This window comes from Gopherus evgoodei, unplaced genomic scaffold (assembly GCF_007399415.2).
Source record: "Gopherus evgoodei ecotype Sinaloan lineage unplaced genomic scaffold, rGopEvg1_v1.p scaffold_33_arrow_ctg1, whole genome shotgun sequence".
NCBI lineage: Eukaryota > Metazoa > Chordata > Testudines > Testudinidae > Gopherus > Gopherus evgoodei.
In genome coordinates, this window is record NW_022060005.1 from 1929098 (window position 1) to 1948468 (window position 19371).

Genomic DNA, 19371 nt, shown 5'->3' on the forward strand with positions numbered 1-19371 from the left:
CTGTCAGCTGCAGTATTCAGCATTAGTTTCTTTTGCTCTTAATGAAAATAGCAGGGTAGATTTGCTTATTGTGTTAGTTCAACTATATGTTGCGGCTTATAAGGGAAAGCCGCTAGCTGGTCACAAGACACTGTTTACCTGAGCATCCACAGGTACAGCCCTTCGTAGCTCTCAGGAACTGCTAATGGTAGGAATTCACTATTTCTCTCCTACAGGTGGCAAATTGCTACAGATAGCACTCTCACATGCCTGTAGTGTGAGAAACTGCTATCTGTAGGAATTAGCTTCATCAGATTGCAGTATCACAGGTAGCACATCCCTACAGATTGCAGTTTCTTATGCATGTCTCTGTGTGTTAAAATACTATCTGTAGGACTGTGCTACCTGCAGCAGCAACAAGTCCTACTTTTCTGAAAAAAGGGCATCTGATGTAGCTAATTCAAGCAGTCTCACATGTAAAACCAACCTGAGAGCTTTCTTTAGCAGGGTAAATGTGGATGGGGGGAAGAGGTTGAGATGGTCTATCTTGCCTTTAGTAAGGCTTTTGATACTGTCTCCCATGACCTTCTCATAAACAAATTATGGAAATGCAACCTAGATGGAGTTAAAATAAGGTGGGTGCAAAACTAATTGGAAAACAGTTCTGACAGTAGTTATCAATGATTCACAAGCTGAAAGGGCTGGGTCAGACTGAAAGGACATAATGAGTGGGGTTCTACAGGCATCAGTTCTGGATATGTTTCTGTACACAATCTTAATAAATGATTGAGATAATGGCATGGAGAGTACACATAAAGTTTGTGAATGAAAACAAGCTGGGAGGGGTTGCAAGTGCTTTGGAGGATAGGATTAAATTTCAAAATGATCTGAACAAACTGGAGAAATGATCTGAAGTAAATAGGATGAAATTCAAAAAGGAGAAATTCAGAGTATTCCATTTAGAAAGAAACAATCGGTTGCACACATACAAAATGGGAAATGTCTGTCTAGGAAGGAGTACTGTGAAAAGAGATCTGGGAGTCACAGTGGAGCACAAGCTGAATGCGAGTACTGTGGAAAGGGATCTAGGGGGTCCTAGTGTACCACAAGCTGAATATGAGTGAACAATGTAACACTGCTGCAAAAAACCAGAACATCACTCTGGGATATCTGCTCTGCTCTGCTCTGTGCTAATTAGGCCTCAACTGAAGTATGGTGTCCAGTTCTGGGCACCACATTTCAGGAAAGATGTGGACAAATTGAACAAAGTCCAGAGGAAAAAAAAATAAGGCTCTAGAAAATATGACCTATGTGGGAAGATTGAAACATGATACAGTTTTCAAGTATGTAAAAATCAAGTAGCATTTTTTTACAAAAGCAGTTTCTACATGTATCAATGGCTGCTAGAGATAGCACATTTCTACACGTAGCAATTTCACATACAAAATGGTGCAAGAAACTGCTACCTGTAGGCATTTGCTACATCAGGTAGCAGTTTACTACAATAGCAGTTTCTTACAATCTAACCTATCAGTAACTGCTACCAATAGCACTTTCCTACATGGAGCAGTTTACTACACTACAAGGCAAATGTCCAAAAACAAACGTCAGCTGGCAAAGACAATTCCTTAGGGTTCCTTGTATAGTGCCTGTGCTTTTGAAGCACCTTCAAGCATGACCTGATTAGCTCAGTTGGTAAAGCATATGACCCTTAATCTCAGGGCTGTGGGGTTTAAGCCTCACTTTGGATGTTTGACCTTGTAGCCTTAGATATCACTCATTTCCTTCTATTCTCAGGCCAGAATGAAATCTACTCTCTGTCCTCTTAACAGTCTGAGGCAGGAAATGTCTCTTCCTGTCTCAGACCTTTAGTAGAACATGAAGAGAAGACAAATTAACAATTCCATCATCCTGTGAGAGCTGAGTCTCTTCTAGCCTGCCAAGAGAGGGAGAAATTAACCTTTCAGGAGCTGATTGTGAGCTGGTGATCAGGAGCCGGTGAGGCCAAGGAGAGAAGAGAAGGGGTGTTTGGCCCTTTGGGTGCTTCCTGAGCACATGGAATTGACAAATTAGGAGCCGGGCCAGGCAAAGCTCAGAGTCCCTTTCATGGCAATCAAACTCCTATCAACTCTTGTGAGGTGATATCAGAACCACTCCCTTGGCTTCTAGGACAGAATGACTGTCAGCTCCATGTGTCTTCCTGGAAGAGACAACGGGTGGGCAGAAGACAAAGGGGAGAAGGTGGCGCTGCGGTAAATGAAAGCAGAGGAGGCTTGTTCCTCTTGAGATTTGTTTGTGTTGCTCTTGTGATCCTGCTGTAGGAAGCTAAAGCTTAAGTGGAGTTTGTTTCAGTAGCCTTTGGTGGGGCTCAGGCTGGGACCCTGAGGTTCCTTCACTCCCTGTTGTTGCTCCTTCTGGGTAATGGAGAACGGACCGACTTCACAATTTAGAAACAAGGTAGCCTGTATAAGCCTAGGAAAAGTAACAACAAAACTTGTCGTTGTCTCCCTGGTGGTCTGGTGGTTAGGATTTGGCGCTCTCACCACCGCAGTCTGGGTTCGATTCCCGGTCAGAGAATTAAGGTTTTCAACTTTCAATCATTCTTCATGAGGTTGGTAAGGTCTTTGGAGGCTGTCTCAAAATTGAACCTTCCAGGTGCCTCAGAACACAAATGCCCTGATATGGTTCTATTCCTGGTCAGGGAGCACAGCTATTAATTTCTTCAGTTATTGCTCTCAGCTGAAAGAAATATATCTCCCCTCTCCCAAAATGGTTGTTTTCTGCTCTCTCCCTAATGAACATGAAGAAAAAGTAAGGTTTATAAGAAGGGGCAGAGTTGCCTGACTCTACCACCCTTGTCATTTCACTTGTGTGTAGAACTCGAGGAATCATTCCATTTCTGGGATGTCCAACAACACTACAGCATAAATCTAATTCCATGCATGTACCCGCAGCGATATTGTCTAACTAATAGGTGGCTTTTTTGGAAAACAGCCATCTCCACAGAGGTCACAGATTTGTTGGAGATTGGTTGTAACTGACAAAGGGGCACTGTTCATTTTTCTGCTAGGAATTAAATGTCTTACAGGCGTGCGCAGAAAATTTCATTAAGGGGTGCACCCAGGGAATTTTTTTTTTGAAAGGCGAACATTTATTGAATACAAAATAATAAAGGACATCATTTCTACAAATCTATATTATGCAATTCGGCGCTTACTGCATAATACAACAATCCTTACTTTAAAACTAAAAGATCGTATCAGGCAATTAAATTAAAACACAAAGCCACTTTTTTTTTGAGACATTAGGGTCTGCCTGGGCACGCCCGGCACACCCCATACACATGCCTGTGTACTTTGTTCCATTTTATCTGTTGCTTTGGTAGACCATCTACCTAAGGCTAAGGTGGGTGAAGTAACAGCTTTTATTGGACTAGCTTCTGTTAGGGAGAGAGACAAGCTTTCCTGGGAGCTACATGGCTACAATGACATCGCACACGCTCATAGTACATGAACGAGTTCTTTTTTCACACTCACATGCATCACTTCTTAGCTCACATACCATTTCTTCTCCACATTTTGAGGTTACCTTTTGAGTGTAATGTCATCATTGATTGATATTCCAAATGGCCAGTTAGCAAGCACCAGCATAAAGAACAGCCAATTATTAATCTCCCCCACCGCTAACTCCTATCTCTGCCTTAGTTTAGAAAATATTTGCACATAGATATTTGCATATAGGGAAAGTTTTAATTGTGCCAGCTTCAACCTAGAAAGAGAGAGTGGTAAGCTAAATTGCTCAAACACACATTTCCTCATCTCTATGAAAGAAAGAATTAGCAAGAAATGAAGAAAGTATAGCCAACATAAATTATTCTGAACTTTCCTTTGAAATGCAATGTGCAATAAACAAATTAGTAGTCCCATAAGTGAACTGATGTAAGTGAGAGGAAAGAAGGAGGGCATAGGAAAGGACTGTGAAAGCTGGTGAGTGGGCAGCTATGGCATTCCCCCATCTGCTGCTCCTGCCAGGGGTTGTGGCTACTTCTCTGCTCCCAGTCCCCATTGACTGCTCACACAGCTGGTCAGAGCAGTCGGGGCAGCTCTGGGCCCAACAGAGCCCTTACACAGCCCGAGATAGGGGGATGGCCTGCTGAGGTGAGTCAGGGGCTGAAGATGGCACTGCTTCCCTGGGGCCTGATGTAGAGAGCTAGTCAAAGTCCAGCCAGGCCTTCCCCACCCCTCTTACAGTAGAAGTCAAACTATGTCTGTGCTCAAGGGTTTCCACCTACAGCCCCAAGTTCCCACTGGGCCCTGGAGTTTTTCTAGCATGTTGAAGGGGGCCTCAGAAAGAAAAAGGTTGAGAACCCCTTTGCTAAAGTGCTTAAAAAACAGACTTGGAGGGATAGTTTAGTGGTTTGAGCATTGCTTTATTACGCACAGGATTCTGAGTTAAATTCTGGAGTGGGCCATTTGGGTAATCTGGAGCACAATACCACAGCTATCAGGGACAGTACTTGATCCTGCTAGTGAAGACAGGGGACTGGACTTGATGACCTTCCCCTTCCTGCTCTATGAGACAGATATATAAATTGTTCTGAACTTTCCTTTGAAATACAAAGTGCAATAAATCAGTGAATAGTCCCCTTAGGAAGGCTCATGTAAGCAAGAGGAAGGAGGGCCTAGGGAAAGGACTGTAAAAGGCCATGCTTAGCCATCATTTCATGAGGTAATTAAATTAAGAATCTAAAGTCCCATAAAGGGAAAGAATAATAAACAAAATGTGTGAAATACAGGTGTATTTGAGAAAAGGAACTGGAATGAAGGAAGACAAATATTGATCAGTAGAAACAAATGGCACTGTATGTGCTTTCTTTCAAACTTCTCTTACAACAACTCTATCAGAAACACAAAACAGTTGGTGGTGTAATGTTCCAAGGGAAATGGAAAGGAGGCCATTTCTTCAGGTAGAAGAAAACAGCTCTGGGATTTGAACACAGGCTTCCATACAGTGACCAGAACACCCAACAGACAGAAAGGCAGACCCTTAAGCCTGGCACCTCAGCCCTCTTGATGTTACAGAGAATACATCTTATCCACCCTAGTTTTCTTTACCATGTTATGGGCTGTTCTGAGAGGCCAAGATGGTACATCTTTCAATTCCTAGCGCCCTTCTACAGCACAGATGATTTGTATACACATTCACCCTGAGCCAAATTTGCAGGTTTTCTGGAGCCTTGTGAGTTCTGAGGTGTTTTAGACTCCCTGCTGACTTATTATGAGAATAAAAAATGGACACCAGAACTGAGAGAGAATACAGACACAGCATTATGAGTAAACAATGGTGAACTTCAAAGTCCTGCAGTGTGGGATAGCTAGTCAAGTAGTCAGCACAATCCACCAGCTGTACCAGTTTTTTGTTGTTGTTTTGTGGGAGTTTTTTTTCAAAATAGCTCAGCACTGAGTGTGTTGAGACCTTCTGAAAAACTGGTCAGAAATTTAGGTGCCTAACAGGGAGCTGAGTTTTTCTGAAAATCTGGCTCTAGTGGTGGGAATGAGATTTTTGGAAATTCTGGTCAACGTGTCTGGAAACCAACACAGCTTTTAACATTTTCTAGAACATGATGAGAAAACCTTTCCTCTGTTGAACTCAGTAGAGATGTTGTCCTTGACTTACAGTCACAATGTTTCACCCTGATCCCAGGTTTCAACAAAATTGATTTTACTTTTATATGCAATGTTAAACAAACACCCCTCTGTAGATACTTGGAGAGAGAAAAAGAACAACACTAAACCACATTGTCTTGCATTCAGGAGCGGGGCCAGGGATTTTGGCACCCTAGGCAGAGGTCCTTCCGTGCCCCCAGTAGTTGGCGGCAATTCTGTGGCGGGGGGGTCCTTCTGCACTCCCAGTCTTCGAGGAACTTCAGCGGCGGGTCCCGGAGCGCGTGAAGGACCCACTGCAGAATTGCCGCTGAAGACCCAGAGCACGAAAGGACCCCCCTGCCGCTGAATTGCCGCCGAGGGTGGCAAAATGCCGCCCCCCCCAAATCCTGGTGCCGTAGGCAACCGCCTAGGTCACCTAAATGAAAGTGCCTGACCTGCTTGCATTTGTAGCCCCCTGAGCAAGATGGTAGCCAGTATTCTACAGGTGGAAGGCTATGCACTATTGTTCACCCTCAGAACCCTTCAGCAGTTAGATCTCAGGAATGGAAGAGGCCAATAATCCTAAATCTCCCCAGATGGATAATTTTGAAGACTTGTCTATAGAGCTGGGTGAAAGGTTTTTGCATGAATATTTTATTTACTGAAATATTTTGATTGACATATATATTATATATATATATGAAAACTGAAAAAAAAAACATCTTGGGTCAACCGAGATTGTTATTATAATAATTTTGGTTAGGCTAGCTAGCAAGAAAAAGAATAAGTGGTTTGCACAGCTCTAATTCTATAAAAGGTCTTCAGTTAGAAGAGGGCTCATGTCTTCTCTGAGGCACCTGGAAGGTTCAATTTTGAAACAGCCTCCAAAGACCTTGCCAACCTCATGAAGAATGATTGAAAGTTGAAAACCTTAATTCCCTGACCGGGAATCGAACCTGGGTCACGGCGGTGAGGCCCAAAGGGTCAATGGTCTTACAGCGGAGATCACGTCTTTTAATTTCTGCAGTGAAAAACAGGTGAAATGAAACTAATGCTGTCAGCTGTTTTGCACTATTAAAGCTTTATCCCGCTGCATATAGTTCGAATCCAAAACCAGCCCATTTCTCCTAAGACCCACCCGGGAAAACACCAGCCGCGCTGCCTCGGATTGCCGAATGGCTTTGGGGAGAGGCCAGAGGGACGATTCTTCTGGGCGTGCGGGACACGGAAAGGGGCAGCTGAGTGTGGATGATGGTTTTAGTTCCTAAAGCCTTTTGGCAAAGAGTTTTATCTGCTGCACCCCGAAGGCCCCGCAGCCGCTGCTTGGAGACGTTATTCCACTAACAGATCGATCGTGTTCATGCAACCAAAGGGAAAATTGCGAACGAACGAAGTTATTTGTCTTCTCTTTACTGTTCTTACAGGGTTGACTAGAGGAGGAGAGAGGGGAATGTACCTTGTAGGGGGTGTCAGGTTTGTGAATGAAGAGAAGCAGAAAGCGAAGCTGGCTTCCATTACCCTGACACGGCCCTATTTACGGCGGGAGTGGGCTGGTAGTGCGCAAAGCAGAGAGGTGGGGGCGATCCAGCAGGCTGTGCCTAGCACATGGTGAGCCACCCACCAGCGTCTGGAGCCTGTGACATCGCCTATTTCGTAGCTGCAGGGTAAAAAAAAACCAGGAAAGAAGGTTGCTGTCAGAAAAAGAGCCTCAGAGCATAAACGTCCCTAGGGCTCCTTCTACACTATCATTATGCCTGGAGCAATCTCAAAGGTACAGCCCGGCTAGCTCAGTCGGTAGAGCATGAGACTCTTAATCTCAGGGTCGTGGGTTCGAGCCCCACGTTGGGCGGTCTCTTTTTCTGCTTTAGGTACAGTATCATTATTTTGGTTACTGTCTCATCCTGAGTTGAAAAACATGCTCTGTTCTCACCACGGTCTTAGGCAGGAAATGCATTTTCCTGTCTCTGAGGTTTAATACAACATGAAGAGAGGACAAATTGACAGTTCCATCATCCTATGAGAGTGGGAGACGATTTTTCTCCTCTTCTGTTCTACCCCAGACAGGAGAGGGAAAAATAACCCTACAGCACCTGATTGTCCCCCTTCAGCGATCAGTAGCTTCTTTATTTCTTTCTACATTGTCTCGAGCTCTGTACAGGGCTGCATATAACTACTCCCCTCTCATACTCTCCACAAAGCCCTCGTTATTTTCATAGAGATTTTTTCAGGCTGAAGATTCCGACCACACTATATTCATTCCTTGTACATTTCTGTAACTCCTTGTTACTTCATATAGTGATGATTTATAAAAACAGGCTTGAGAGTAAAACAAGATGGTAATAAACGGATTAAAAAATGTGTCAATTAATAACATTGAAAATTGTTTTCATTTGTTTTCTGTTTCTCTTTTATGTCATTGTACTCTGCTAAAAATATGAAGGGGACAGTAAGGAAATTAGTAGCTCAGAGCTTGTGTTAACATCGTTTGAAGAAGAACTAGGTGTTGACTGTTCTATAGAACAAATGTTATTTTAAAAGGGGAAGTGATGGTGTATGTTAAAGGGCTAGCTTAGAAAATTCCAGTGATTATTTTCTGATTCCTTTCACCCCCACCCTGCCTAGACAGGAAAGCAGGGGAACCGTGATCATCTGTCAATAGACGGTTCTGAAATGAAAAGGGGACATGAGGCTGTTTGTAGTTAGCTCAAAAGAAACAGAAGAGGGGAAACTGCTGGCTGAGAACTAAATATGCAGGGCCACGGGTTGGGATTCTTTTAGGCTCATATTTGTTAATGCAGGCTAGTCCCCGCTTTTAAGGTCTTGCATCTTGAAGGAAAACACAGATCTAGATGTAGAACAGAACAACCTTGGGGATACAAAACAAACATTAAATATCCATATGTACTGGCCTAAAAGGATAGTGGACATTAGAAATTCTCTGCTCACAAAAGTTCTGGTATAAACCACATTATTAGGAGGTGGTTTTTTTAAATATAATTTATATATTGTATCCCTGGTTTTCAATAAGGCAGAACACTGCATGGCTGGTGTTTCTTTCTTTGGAAGACAGGATTGAACTGATCTCTGTGTTTGGTGTCAGGACACAATAGAGAAAAAGATTTCAGAGTGGTAGCTGTGTTAGCTTGTATCAGCAAAAACAATGAGGAGTCCTTGTAGCACCTTAGAGACTAACAAATTTATTTGGGCATACGCTCAAAAGGGGGAAAAGGGACCTCTGAATTATTTTGGCTTCCCCTGCAGAACTGGGACAAGGTCAGACGGCATATCCTACATCAATAACAATTTATTGTAAAAAGCAACAGAGAGTCCTGTAACACCTTTAAGACTAACAGATGTATTGGAGCATAAGCTTTCATGGGTGCATACCGACTTCATGCATCTGATGAATCTTATGCTCCAATACATCTGTTAGTTTTAAAGGTGCCACAGGACTCTCTGTTGCTTTTTACAGATCCAGACTAATGTGGCTACCCCTTCTGATACTTAACAATTTACTGTAACTGCAGACACTGGTGGTCTTTAGTCCTTCTCCCATTCTGTCTCTGTGACTTCCTAACAAATGGGTGGAGTTGGACTGATGGCGTCAGAACAGAACATTCATGGAGAGTCCATGTATTGAGTTCTCTAGGACGATTCTGTCAGGGAATGAGGATGATGGATTCCCCAGCCCCAGATGGGCCTTGGCTCTGTACTCTCAGATCCCAAAGAGTGTAGAGGGGATCTGAAAGAAGCCAGGGTCTTCTGCAGTGAGGACATGTATCTGCATCCTGATTCTGATCCATCCCTCTGTCTCCATGAATGGATTGTTTCACGGATGAGTTCCCTGGCACATAGTGCTCAATGGAAGTTAACTCTCCATTTTTATCCCCAACGGTACTTCAAGGTGGACAATGCTTATTCTCCTGGCCTCCACGTATCCCTACCCCACTTCTCCTCAGGGGTGTATTCCCAGCACCAGAGTAGCATGCAGGAAGACTGGGATCTGTACAGCGAGAATCATTCAAATGAGTACTTCTTTGAGGGCGATCTATAAATCAACTCACATACAGTATGTCTTCACTGCAGAGTTAGTCCAGGTGGTTGGTGCTCGGTGTTTTGCCTAGTCAGATGGCAAAGCTGTACCCGAATGACTGTGTCCACAATGGTGCGGACTGTGTCCACACTCAACTGTGTGTCTGGGAGAATGGCCCATGGTTTTTTGGCTGTAGTAAGCTGTCACTCAGGGATTCTTTCCCCATGAATTCCCAGTGGGCAGGATTGAATTGTGCCTGTCCTTCTGGGAACAAGTGGAGAGGGGGAATGTGAGAAGGAATTGTAGGACTATCACCACTCGAGTGGTTTAGCCCAGAGGTTCTCAGCCAGGGGTCCAGGGCCCCCTAGGGGGCTGCGAGCAGGTTTCAGGGGGACTGCAAAGCAGGGCCAGTGTTAGACTTGCTGGGGCCCAGGGCAGAAAGCTCAAGCCTTGTAGTGTTGGGATGAAACCAAGGCCCTGCCGCCTGGGGCTGAAGCCAAAGCCTGAGCAACTTACCTTTGTGGGGACCCCTGTGGCATGAGGCCTTGGGCAATTGTCCTGCTTGATACCCCCTGATGCTGGTCCCATCCCTGGTTCACATTCTTGCTCCTCCGCTCCCACCCAGCGCCTCCTGCACACCACTGAACAATTGTTCCATGGTATGTGGGAGGGAGGGGGAAGAGGGGGCAGCTTGGCTGTGAGTGGGTGCTAAGCACCTGCTCATTTTCCAGCCCTGGAGCACACATGGAGTTGATGCCTGTGAACTGGAGTTCTACTAACCCTGGGCTTACACAGCAGTGTAGACATACATAGAGTTAACTTATCTGTGTTCAGGAAGCACAGTGCTGGAAAGGAGGGCGAGGCACCTGTTTACTCAGGTGCAGAGTGCGTGGGGGAAAGCATTGTTTCAGGGAAACAATATCCCCACCCCCACCTCGGGGACTGAACAACCTGTGACTATTGGTTCAAACAAAATTTTTTTGTATGTGGAGCTGTGGTGGATCTTGTGAGAAGGCAGAAGGAGATCTTGAGGCGGCAGACGCTTGGACTTCAGTTTGCCAGCAGGCTGCTTGGCTGGATATTGCCTGGTAAGAGATCCCTCAATAAGATTTGAACTGCATTTGACTTTTCTATATAAAGTGCTCATCATCTTTCTTCTTCTTCCTATGCTGGGCTTTAGCTAACACCTGTAGCTTTCATAAAGCCTTTTTAAAGAATATTAACTGCATGAGATTCACCCTCTAAAATCAGTGAGAGCAGAACACAGATCCGACATACAGAATGTGATGTTTCATAGGCAGCTACTTAAGTATCGGATCAGCTAGTGTGCTCCCTATGAGCCTGCTTAGTTCAGTTTGTAAAGGATGGGGTTTTTAATATAACGTTTGTAGCATTGAGTCCTGTGTTGGGTCAAAGGTGTTTAATCATTCCCAGCTCAATACAAACTTTCAAATGAGCTGACCCCACAACGTTCTGCACATTCATGCACTCGCCTCTCTTTGGTCTTATGTGCCCTGGTGACAGCTCATTTGCAGGCAGGTCCTATCATCCCCTCCAGTAGTGGAAGCTTAGACTAGTAATTGCAATGGTAGTCAAAATCCCCTCTTTGCTGGCAGGTCCAGAGAAAGAGGAAACCTGTAGTTCTAGTGAGTCCTTTGTCTTGCATCAAGTCCAGTAACTCATAAGAGAACATTGTTTTCTACTTGTAGCATGGAGGTCAGCAGCTCCACTATTGGCACTGAATGTGGCTTTTGTGTTCGCTTCAGGGCTTGGAGCTCAGCCAAAGGGAGCAGGAGGGTGTTTATCATAAGAGATGATTGAATAGAAAAATAAAGATGATTCAAGACAGGGCACTCAGGGGCCCCAGGAAGATGGATAACAAAACAAGGAGGGCCAGATCCTTAGCTGGCCTAAACAAATTTAGGACCATTGACTTCAAAGGAGCTATACTGATTTACAGCACTGAGGATCCGAGCCAAAAGAGAGCACCCATCCGTGTACTTTCTGCCCTATGTGCCAGTGACTGTATTCACTTCACTATTCTTTCTTTCTTTCTTTCTTTCTTCCTTCCTTCCTTTCTTTCAAATGAAACATACCAGCAAACTTCCCAGTATCTATTTAAAAGGAAAATATGAAAAACAGATTTACTCCCAATCTAACTCTAGGTCTTCTCTCTATCAGGCTAAAAATATTCTAGTCCCTGAAATCGCTCATCATTTTACTCTGACCAGTTTTGCTGCCCTACTCTGGACCTTTTCCAAGCCAAGAATAAATCCCTCCAGTGAAGGAATCACTGGGTGAAACTCTACATCTTGTGCTATGCCGGAGGTCAGATTCATCCTTTCTCACCTTAAAATCTGAACCTCAGCTTCATCTTTCTTAAAGGGAACTGATCAGAGTGAGACACGTGACCACAGATTATATTCATCAGCAGCATTTTATCATGGTTTGTTAGCTGATTTGCAATTTGGATAGAGCTGCAAAGGAAAAATAGCTGTTGTTGCAAAAATTGTCCACGAATCGTTTATTACATTCATGTGGTCAGAGCCTCAGCTTCATGCCTATTCAAAAAGATTGTTAATGAAAGAAAATATAAAGGCAGACAGATCCAGCTATTGTGTGTGTTCCTTGGGGGCTTCCTTTACCACCTTTTTTGGAAATGTGATGACCACTGAGTTTTTTCTTGGGGAAGTCAGAAGGTCCCTTGAGCAGGCAATTTGTACTCCTTATTGTAGATCAATTTTCAAACTCACTTTTCCCACCCTACAATAGGGCAGGCACTGCATAAGCTGACAGGATCAGAGAAAGCAAGACTGAATCTCTGCTCCACCACAGCCAGTTCTGGAGATATCCCTGGTGGTGTTCTGCTGAAACACACTCGGGCTGTCTGGTTCATCTTGCCTCTTTCTCTGCTGACATGAAGGTTTTTTTTGTGGGACTGGCCACTCTGTTGTGCTTTGCAGGAGGTAAGTCCAGGACAAAAGCTGAATTAAACTGAATTTTTAAAAGGACAACATCCAGATGCTAGAACAGAATTCAGATATGAATTTCCAGTGGGCTGGTTGTTAGACATTGCAGAACAAGGGTTTGTTTAGTTTACAAAGAAAGTCTGGTCCATTGGCTTGGGTTCAATTCCATGTTCTCTCCACGCCTTAGCCCCAGTTCCTCAAAGGTATTTGGGTATCTTATTCCCATTGATTTCATTTTCTTTCTTTGATAGATTGATTCCAATACCTTTGAGCAGGGTGTAAATTCTCACACAGTATTTCCCTGAGCCCCCATTTTCACACATCCCATTTGGGGCTCTGGGTTTCAGTTATGGGTCAAGGTCGGGGCGACAGATTCTTCCTAAAGGTGTAGGGGGGTCCACAATGCCTTGCCCACTCCAGGGCCCTGCACCCTTACCCCTGAGCCCTACCAGGGAGTCCAGACCCCTCCACCTGCCTGAGGTGGGGGGGCCAAAGAGCAGCCCAAAGCCCATATGTCAAACCTCTGGACTCTCTGCCCAGGGCAGATGGACAGTCCACAGCTCCCCACAGCTGCTCATGTGGTTCTTACCCCAACCCAGCTCTGGCTTCTGGCCTGGCGTAGGGGCTGGGCTTCAGGGAGAAGAGGAGGGGCAAGGGGCCAGGGTGAAAAGTGGATGGGCCAAGGCCCCTTGGCCCACCCTGTTCCAGCACCCCTGAGCAGGTATCTTGGGGCTTTAGCCTCATGGGTGTGCCAGGGTTTGGGGCTTATGTGGTTCTCCAGGGCATGGGGCTTTAGTCCCTGGGGATATTCCAGGGCTCAGGGCTTCAGCTCCACAGGAAGCACCAGGGCTCAGGCCTTGAAAATATTTAGCAAAGCTCTGCTCTGGCAGAATGTAATCCCTGCCCTGGAGGCTCCAGGTCTTAGGGCGAGTCTACATTGAACAATCCACATCCCTGAGAGATGTAGTTAAGCCATCCGAACCCCCAGTTTAGACAGCAGAAGACACAGCTATAGGGCTTGTCTACACTTAAAATGCTACACTGGCACTGTGGCAGCTTCAGTGTAGACACTACCCATGCCAACAAGAGGAGTTCTCCCATTGGCAAAGGTCATCCACCTCCTTGCTCCTTTCGATTTTACTCTGTAGTGTGGACGTGGCCTAAGATATATGACAGGGACCAACAAACAGGTGACACTTTTAATGGGTCCTCCTAGTGGACAAAGTGTGAAATTCTGTCTACGCCTATGTCCACACTACAGCTTTAAATCGATATTAGTAAAATCGATTTTATAAAACAGGTTTTATAAAATCGATTTTACGTGTCCACACTAGCGCACATTACTTTGGTGGTGTGCGTCCATGGTCCCAGGGTACCATCGATTTCCGGAGCGGTGCACTCTGGGTAGCTCAGTAAAAGAATAGGACCAATAACTTCGATATCCGTCCACACTAACCCTAAATCGATTTAGTAATATCGATTTTAGGGTTACTCCTTTCGTTTAGCTGGAGTACAGAAATCGATTTTAAGACCCTTTAAAATCGATTTTAAGACCCCTTAAAATCGATTTTAAGTGCCTTGTAGTGTGGACGGTTACAACGTTAAATCGATTTAACGCTGTTTAAATCGATTTAATGCTGTAGTGTGGACCTGGCCTCCATTTACCAACTATTGTTTTTCTTTGGAGCAGTACGGGGGCTTGTGCTGTGGGTCTGCTCCTACACCCATTGACTTCAATAGCCAATGCTCCATTATTCCACCCAACTCATTGTCAGATGAAGCTCTGAGTTTTTTCTTCTGTTTATCTGATGTAGCGGAGGCTCTGCGCTGCAATGTCTGCAAACGCAAGTTTCTCCTCTTTGGATGTGTCCAGGGAGCAGGTGAAACGACATGTGGATGGAGGGAGAGATGTGTGAACATTAAAGCTTCTCTTGGTATGTATGGATTTCAAGGGATACCCACATCGAGCTGTGTACTTATAGTGGGGTTATCCCTGAAGCAAAAGTTGTGCAGCACAGACTTGATGGACAGGGGAGCAACAGTCAGATTGGGATATGGGGAGGGAGCAAGTTGAAAGAAAGCAGCAATTGCTTTCTTCTCAAGCATTGCCCACAACTCCAAATTCAACGCACAATCTCAAACTCAACAGAAATACTCATGGCACACTGGTGTCCTGGTTCATGATTCTGCATTCTAGGTGTGATAATAATATCAATTGTGCATGAAGTAGAGCCCCTGGGCGTATTTTTTGCAGGCCTGGGGTCTTGCTGTGTCACTTAGAAGTCACTTGTTTTTCTGTGCTTTCTGCTACACACAGTTGTCGGGGACTGTGTGTAGCAGAGCTGGTCAAAATATTTATTTTTAACTGCAGAAGGTGAGGCTGGTGCGGGAGCATTCTAGACTAGTGGCTCTGAACCTTTCCAGATGACTGTACTCCTTTCAGGTGTCTGAATTGTCTTGTGTACCCCCAAGTTTCATCTCACTTAAAAACTACTTCCTTACAAAATCAGATGTAAAAATACAAACGTGTCACAGCCACTGTTACTGAAAAATTGCTGACTTTCACATTTTTACCATATAATTATTAAAGAAATCAATTGGAATATAAATATTGTACTTACATTTCAGTGTATAATATATAGAGTAGTATAAATAAGTCATTTTCTGTATGAAATTTGAGTTTGTACTGACTTCGCCAGTGCTTTTTATGTAGCCTATTGTAAAACTAGACTTCTAGAGAGAGTTTGATGGACAGATGGTGGTTGTTGAAATTGTTGAAACTTTAAGTTTGTGTCAGGGCCGTCCCTAGCCATTTTGGTGCCCTACACAGCCCCCACCCCCAGGGGTGTGTTGGCACCAGGCCTTCACAGGAGGGTAGAAGCAGGCTTGGGGGCATGGGGAACCACCCCCCAGCATGAGTTGGCAGAGCGGAGTGGGTTGAGGCTGGGTCACTTCACTTCCTGCCGCTCTGTGGGTGGGGCGGCGGGAAGTGGAGTGACCCGACCCCAGCCCGCTCCGCCCTGCTCCCCTGGCTCTCAGCCTTGGGGTTTCAGGGGCAAGGGGAACTGCCCCCCAGCACTCATTGGCAGCGCAGTTAGGAGCCGGTGGCATTGAGCGGGCTGGGGCCGGGTTTGTCCACTTATTGCTGCCTGCTGAGTGCAGGACCAACCCCTGCTGCAGTCCTCAGGGTGGGAAGAGGCAGAGTAGGGGTAGGGGCCATGGGGAAGAGGCAGAGCAGGGGCTGGAGCAGCTGCGTACGTTGCATATGGGTAAGGATGGCCCTGGCTTGTGTCTTTCACCAACAGAAGTTGGTCCAATAAAAGATTCACTGGACCTTTGCTAGAACGCAAGATTTGGGATCCATGTGCGTACTGCGTTAACGCAGGGACCGCATTATAGTAGGGTCTGCATTAAAATGAATTGCAATTAAAGTAATTAAATTTGGGATCCACGGCCGCAACTGCTTTATATGCGAATTTGCGCTATATAGACACGTGTTCTAGTGAGGGTCTGGTGTATTACCTCACCCACCTTCTTGCTCTAATATCCAACAAAAGTATAACAATATCGCAAATAATTTTTAATCTGTCACTTTTCACTGGAGAATTGTGGCTTGGCTGTGTGGCATAAAATGAGAAGGACAACATTTTGCTCCCTAAATCCCTTGGAGATTTTTGAATAGGAGATGCTACAGAAACACCCAGTTGTATTTGCCAGTGAGGGGTGTGCACAAGTGGGGGCAAAAGGGTGCACCCCTCCAAATCTCCATGTGTTCCTGCAGCCCGTGGAGGGAGGAAGTAGCAGGGTGGCTGGCTGCCTGCTGAGCTCCTCCTCTTCCCCCCTCCCTACTCCCTCCCAACTACTGCTTCTCCTTCCCTGCTGTCGGAGTCCTTGGTGTTGCTGCTGTCTCCAGCCAGCTCCTGACTCATCTCAGGGGGGATCTGCAAAGCAGGCAGCAGGGATGAGACTCCAGCAGCAGGGAAGGAGAAGCAGCAGCTGTAGGGGGAGGAGGAGTTCACGCAGCCACCCTGCTGCTTCGTTCCTCCCTGGGCTGCAAGAAGTTCCACTGCCAGGGGGAGCTGTTGCCTTCTGGCTGCTGGGCGTCCCTGCCCATTTATGCACCTCTCTAGAGCATTCTCATTTAAATTCCCAGGCCTAAGCCTGTTGCCAGTCATTAAGTGTAGGAGTCCCACCAACATGTTGTTTGGCATATGGTACCACCAGGCACTACTTGCATCAGAAAAAGATGATGCATGGGGCCATGAAGCCACGCAGTAAGGTAGCTTTGCCTGCACTCATCAATGTCACTAACATAGACTCCAAGGCCAGAAGAGATCATCGTGATCATCTAGCCTGAGCTGTCCCCCAGCAATTCCTAGAGCAGATCGGTTAGAAAATCATCCAAATTTGATTTAAAAATTGCCAGAGATGGAGAATCCACCATGACCCTTGTTGTTCCAATGGGTAATTACTCTCACTATTAAAAATTTATGCCTTGTTTCCAGGCTGAATTTATCTAGCTTCAATTTCCAGCCATTGGATGGTGTTAAACCAGTGGTTCTCAATACCCCTGGGGGTATGCAGAGGTTTTCCAAGGGGTACATCAACTCATCTAGATGTTTGCTAGTTTTACAGCAGGCTACATAAAAAGCACTAGCTAAGTCAGAACAAACTAAAATTTCATACAGACCATGACTTGTTTATACAGCTCTATGTACTATACACTGAAATGTAAATACAATATTTATATCCAAACTACTTTATTTTATAATTATATGGTAAAAATAAGAAATAAAGCAATTTTCCAGTAGTAGTGTGACTGTAGCACACCTGTATTTTCATGTCTGATTTTGTAAGCAAGTCGTTTTTAAGAGAGGTGAAGCTTAGGGGTAGGCAAGACAAGTCAGACTCCTGAAAGGGGGACAGTAGTCTGGAAAGGTTGAGAGCTGCGGTTTTCGACTTTTCTCAGCTAGATGGAAGAGCCCACTATCAAATATTTGTTCCCCATGTAGGTGCTTATAGACTGTAATCAAGTCAGCCTTCCTCTGAACTCCCTGTTCTGCAGCATCCTGAATGACACGGGCTGATGAATGCCACACCCAGCCTGCACCACTGGTTTATAATGTCTCCCAGCTGATCGCAGCAAGCTGTTCCTGAGCGGATGTATGTTTTTCTAACCACGCTCCTTTTCTATCTCTCTCCTCAGGGAAATTACCTCTCTACTACCGGCTGAACTGCACCTCGGTGCAAAATTGTGGCAAGGTGAGGGCATCCGACGAGTCTCACCTTATTTATGACTACACCTGCTGCAACACTGATTTCTGCAATTGAGCTGGAGGAGAGGAAGGTGTGGGGGGGCAGTCAGTGAATCAATTCTGCTCTTATATTTGCTGTCTCTCTTCTTCTGCAGTGCAGGGAAGGGGAACGGATCATGAGCCTCTTTTTCTGTTTCTTTTAAATCCAGATTATTATTTTTTTAAAGATTCAGATATATTTCCATTCTGCCAGGAAAACACCTGCTTTCCTGTTGTCTTTAAAGCAGGGATCATGTCTCAGAGTGATGAGGCTTGGAGTAAAATGCTCCAAAGTGTCAATGTCACAAGCCTAATGTGGAGTATTGGAAACTGTGTTCAAAATGGCATGCTGCCACTTTATGTGTGAGGGAGTTGCCTAGCCCTGCAGCTGGCTAGGGGGCTCTGTGGGAAACATGTGATCTGGGTTGTCTGAGTCAGTTAGCAGACAACCAGATGTGGTGAGATGCGCCTCTCTGGTTGTAGGGAGCAGCCTGCTTTGTCTCTCTCTGTTTCAGAGTTCTTGCATGCCTTATTGTTCAGAATTCTAAGAAATCAAGTTGTGTTACATTGCAACCTTCCAGCAAGAGTATTTATGTTCTGATCCAACTTCTCTGTGTGTATGCCATGAACATAACACCTAAGTCCCCCTAACTTTCCATTTTACTCATAATCATTTTTCTTAGTTCCAAAGTCATAGGGCCTTTAGGAATCTCTGATCCACTAAAGTTAATGGGACTGAACTCATGTAACTGACACTAGAACCTGGCCATGTATCTATATTTTCTTCTCCAGCTGGTCTTATTTATCAAGGTCTAAACTTGGCAGGTCTGATGTTGTAATGGCTGCTTAGCACACTGATCGGAGTCACCTTGCTTTTGCCTTGTTCTCCCCACATCTATTGGTTGTATCCACTTGTGGTGTCTCCTTCCTAAATTTAGATGGCAATTGCTTCAGGGCAGGGACTGTCATGTGCGTGTACAGAGTCTAGCACAATGGGACCTAGGCCCCTGACTGGGGCCTCTGGGAACTACCACAATAAAAATAAATAATAATAATAACATGATCTCTGTGTTATTGCAGGGGGCAAACAGATTTTTGGTGCTGGGGAGCTTAAATCAACAAGAATATTCCACTCAATGTACTGTCTATTTAGATTGTGTGCTCATGATTTAGGACAATGTGTTGCTTTGCTTCTGTGTAGTATGCTGCAAAATAAGGTCCTGGTCTCAGGTGCTACTGCAATATACATAATAATAATGATCATCTTTCAAGGAAGAAACACACACACCATCTGTGTGTATTTAAACTGCAAAATAAATCATTCAAATGTGAAGCCACTGCAGTTTTTTGTGATTCATTTTCACCCTCTGTAAAACAGGGATGACATACTCACCTAGCATGCCAGGGGGTTGGAGGCTAAATCCACTCATGCTTGTAGACCACATCAGGAT

The 19371-nt window shown here is 45.0% G+C and overlaps 1 protein-coding gene and 1 non-coding gene across 2 annotated transcripts; both read left to right on the forward strand.

Moving 5' to 3' along the window:
- Positions 1-7400: 7400 nt before the first annotated feature.
- TRNAK-CUU lies at positions 7401-7473 on the forward strand. The gene has a single exon. It is a non-coding gene; the product is annotated as a tRNA-Lys (tRNA).
- Positions 7474-10660: 3187 nt separating this feature from the next.
- On the forward strand, positions 10661-19161 carry LOC115641056 (lymphocyte antigen 6 complex locus protein G6c-like). Its single transcript, XM_030544169.1, has 4 exons — positions 10661-10745; positions 12430-12623; positions 14441-14560; positions 17833-19161. The coding sequence occupies exons 2-4, from the start codon at positions 12575-12577 to the stop codon at positions 17955-17957; spliced, it is 294 nt and encodes a 97-aa protein (XP_030400029.1). The 5' UTR covers positions 10661-10745; positions 12430-12574; the 3' UTR covers positions 17958-19161.
- The last annotated feature ends 210 nt before the right edge of the window (positions 19162-19371 follow it).